This window comes from Aegilops tauschii, chromosome 2, assembly GCF_002575655.3.
Source record: "Aegilops tauschii subsp. strangulata cultivar AL8/78 chromosome 2, Aet v6.0, whole genome shotgun sequence".
In the NCBI taxonomy this organism is placed as follows: domain Eukaryota; kingdom Viridiplantae; phylum Streptophyta; class Magnoliopsida; order Poales; family Poaceae; genus Aegilops; species Aegilops tauschii.
Genome location: NC_053036.3, coordinates 426,919,325 through 426,923,220, shown reverse-complemented (window position 1 = coordinate 426,923,220; position 3,896 = coordinate 426,919,325). Strand labels below are relative to the sequence as shown.

Genomic DNA, 3,896 nt, shown 5'->3' with positions numbered 1-3,896 from the left:
GAACTAGTCAATATGCCTATGTGGTAGTTTTTTTTCCAACTCAGCCTGACAGGTGGGCCTGAACAGTTAGACCGTCAGTGTTTTTTTGCCGGTGCAAATTTTTTTCGATGCCATGAGAAGTGCACCGATTTCTAAAGTGATGGTTTTCTGCTAATTGCGTCATAATGGTGGTTCTGTGCTTTTTTACTTCATCGTCTACATCTAGAAGTGCATTTTTGCTACGAAAAATTTAGTACAAAAGCATCTAAAAAATTCTAGCACCCGCACTTTTATCCGCTCCCTTTTGAAGGTTAAATCGAAATTGTAATCCACACCAGTGTTTCGTGATGACACTGACATGAGCGTTCGGCTCCAAAGAGCCTCTAAGCCCACCGCTGCCATGGCCACCACCGTACTCTCCCTCCCACTAAATCCAATCCCCTACAGAAAATTCTCTCCCGCTCTACCCGCCATCTCGTCTCCAGACCACACCTCCTTGAAGCAGCTATGCAAGGAAGGCAACCTGCGGCAAGCCCTCCGACTGCTCACCGCCGGAGCGCCGGGCCGCCCCCCTTCCCAGGACCACTACGGCCTGCTCCTTGACCTCGTCGCGGCCAAGAAGGCGGCCGCGCAGGGCGCCCAGGTCCATGCGCATGCCGTGGCCACCGGTTCTTTGGATGGCGACGACGGGTTCCTCGCGACCAAGCTGCTCTTCATGTATGGCAAGTGCGGGCGCGTCGAGGACGCACGCCGCCTGTTCGACGGAATGTCTGCCCGGACAGTCTTCTCCTGGAACGCCCTTATCGGGGCGTACCTGTCGGCCGGGAGCGCCAGTGAAGCCTTGGGCGTGTACAGGGCGCTGCGGTGGTCTGGGGCGACGGGGGTGGCGCCTGATGGATGCACGCTCGCCTCCGTGCTCAAGGCGTGTGGGGTGGAGGGGCATGGTCGTTGCGGGCGGGAGGTGCACGGGTTGGCGGTTAAGCACAGGCTTGATAGCAGCACCCTTGTGGCCAATGCGCTCATTGCGATGTATGCCAAGTGCGGTGTTCTAGATTCTGCGTTGCAGGTGTTTGAGCGGCTGCAAGGCGGGAGGGATGCCGCGTCGTGGAATTCAGTGATATCGGGCTGTATGCAGAACGGCATGTTCTTGAAAGCTCTGGACTTGTTTCGAGGGATGCAGAGGGCTGGTTTAAGTATGAATTCTTACACAACTGTTGGGGTGCTGCAGATCTGTACAGAGTTAGCCCAGCTGAATCTTGGCAGGGAGCTACATGCAGCAATTTTGAAGTGTGGCAGTCAGGTTAATATCCAGCGCAATGCTTTGCTTGTTATGTACACAAAATGTGGCCATGTGTACAGCGCTCATAGAGTATTCCGTGAGATTAATGAGAAAGACTACATTTCATGGAACTCGATGCTGTCCTGTTATGTCCAAAATGGTTTATATGCCGAGGCCATCAAATTTATTGGTGAAATGCTTCAAGGTGGTTTTCAGCCTGACCATGCCTGTATTGTGAGCTTGTGTTCTGCAGTCGGCCAATTGGGCTGGTTACTCAATGGCAGAGAGGTTCATGCATATGCTATAAAACAGAGGCTAGATACAGACACACAGGTTGGAAATACATTGATGGACATGTACATGAAGTGTCAGTACACGGAGTACTCTACCCATGTATTTGAAAGGATGAGGATTAAAGACCACATATCATGGACAACAATTATTACTTGTTATGCTCGGAGTTCTCGGCATTTTGAGGCACTGGAAAAGTTTAGAGAAGCGCGGAAAGAGGGCATTAAGGTAGATCCCATGATGATCGGAAGTATTTTAGAAGCATGCAGTGGTTTGAAAACTAGTTTACTGGCAAAGCAACTGCATTCATATGCTATTAGAAATGGTTTGCTTGATTTGGTACTGAAGAACAGAATCCTAGATATATATGGGCAGTGTGGAGAGGTTTACCATTCACTTAGAATGTTTGAAACAGTAGAGGAAAAAGACATTGTCACATGGACTAGTATGATAAACTGTTACGCAAACAGCGGGCTGTTAAATGAAGCTGTTGCCTTGTTTGCAGAGATGCAAAATACAGATGTTCAACCTGATTCTGTAGCACTAGTAAGTATTCTCGGGGCTATAGCTGATTTGTCATCCTTGGCAAAAGGGAAGGAGGTTCATGGCTTTCTCATCAGAAGGAATTTTCTTATGGAAGGTGCCGCGGTTAGTTCCCTGGTAGACATGTATTCTGGTTGCGGAAGCATGAGCAATGCTCTCAAAGTATTTAATGGAGCGAAATGTAAAGACGTAGTTCTCTGGACAGCGATGATTAATGCAGCTGGGATGCATGGTCATGGCAAGCAAGCTATAGATCTTTTCAAGAGAATGGTAGAAACTGGTGTTGCTCCTGATCATGTTTCATTTCTCGCTCTTCTATATGCTTGTAGTCATTCAAAGCTTGTCGATGAGGGAAAATGTTATGTAGATATGATGGAGACCATGTACAGGTTAGAACCATGGCAGGAACACTATGCTTGTGTGGTTGATCTTCTTGGCCGCTCAGGCAAGACCGAGGATGCGTACGAGTTCATCAAGTCTATGCCTTTGGAACCAAAATCGGTGGTGTGGTGCGCACTCCTTGGAGCATGCCGTATACACAAGAACCATGAGCTCGCTATGGTTGCAGCCGATAAGCTTCTTGAGTTGGAACCAGATAACCCAGGTAATTATGTCCTTGTATCAAACGTTTTCGCTGAGATGGGCAAGTGGAAGAATGCCAAGGAGGTCAGAGCCAGGATTTCAGAACGTGGGTTGAGGAAAGACCCGGCCTGCAGCTGGATTGAGATTGGAAACAATGTCCACACCTTCACCGCAAGAGATCATACACACAGAGACGCGGAGAGAATCCATCTCAAACTCGCCGAAATAACAGAAAAACTGAGAAAAGAAGGTGGGTACATTGAGGATACAAGGTTTGTTCTGCATGACGTTAGTGAAGAAGAGAAGGTGGATGTTCTGCACATGCACAGTGAGAGGCTCGCGATCGCATTTGGTCTGATCAGCACACGTCCAGGCACGCCTCTAAGGATAGCCAAGAACCTCAGAGTTTGCGGCGACTGCCATGAGTTCACCAAGCTAGTGTCGAAGCTGTTCGAGAGGGAAATCGTGGTCCGTGACGCTAACAGATTCCACCATTTCAGAGGCGGGTCTTGTTCTTGTGGCGACTTCTGGTGAATGGTTCTCCCTTCATGAAATTTAATAGACGGATTGTTTGCTCTTGTTCGTAAACACGTGAGATTTACAAGATCAGTGTATCGGGGAGAAGGGTTAGGTTAGGGTACATGTTAAGATGGATAAAGCGTCTCAACTTCCAACAGGGGAGCCCGCATGAATTTATATTGATCTGGTCGTGAGAGTTACAAGATGCTTTTAGTAGGACTCCTAACCGAGAGAGAAATGTTACAGGAGGGAGATAAAAGACATAGTAACGGCATAACAATAAAGGATCCTATATATCAGGGCGTGTAACCCAAGCCATGCGCCATAACAGCCGCCATAATATATCTTTAACACTCTCCCTTAATCCGAACTTCCTAAGTTAAGATTACGCTTGAATTCCTCAAACGGTCGTGTGGCCAAGGCTTTTGTAAAACCATCAGCAACTTGATCCTTTGAATGAACAAACCGAATCTGCAACTCTTTATTAGCAACTCTTTCCCTCACAAAATGATGGTCAATCTTTATGTGTTTGGTTCTTGCATGAAAGATAGGATTAGCAGATAGGTATGTAGCGCCAAGATTGTCACACTATAGACATGGGGTTGGTGTGTGATATATGCCAAGTTCCTTAAGGTACTTGACCTGAAAACTGTGACCTGTTTCTTTGCACACCATGAGATCAAATTAGGTCTAGAAAAGGCTG

At 47.6% G+C, this 3,896-nt stretch overlaps 1 protein-coding gene across 1 annotated transcript; it reads left to right on the top strand.

The window, feature by feature from the left end:
• Positions 1–316: 316 nt before the first annotated feature.
• On the top strand, positions 317–3,391 carry LOC109734231 (pentatricopeptide repeat-containing protein At3g63370, chloroplastic). Its single transcript, XM_020293445.4, has one exon. The coding sequence runs from the start codon at positions 338–340 to the stop codon at positions 3,206–3,208; it is 2,871 nt and encodes a 956-aa protein (XP_020149034.1). The 5' UTR covers positions 317–337; the 3' UTR covers positions 3,209–3,391.
• The last annotated feature ends 505 nt before the right edge of the window (positions 3,392–3,896 follow it).

Bases quoted from the DNA above. Each gene is read 5' to 3' on its own strand.
- LOC109734231 (XM_020293445.4), top strand. From the start codon at position 338: ATGAGCGTTCGGCTCCAAAGAGCCTCTAAGCCCACCGCTGCCATGGCC.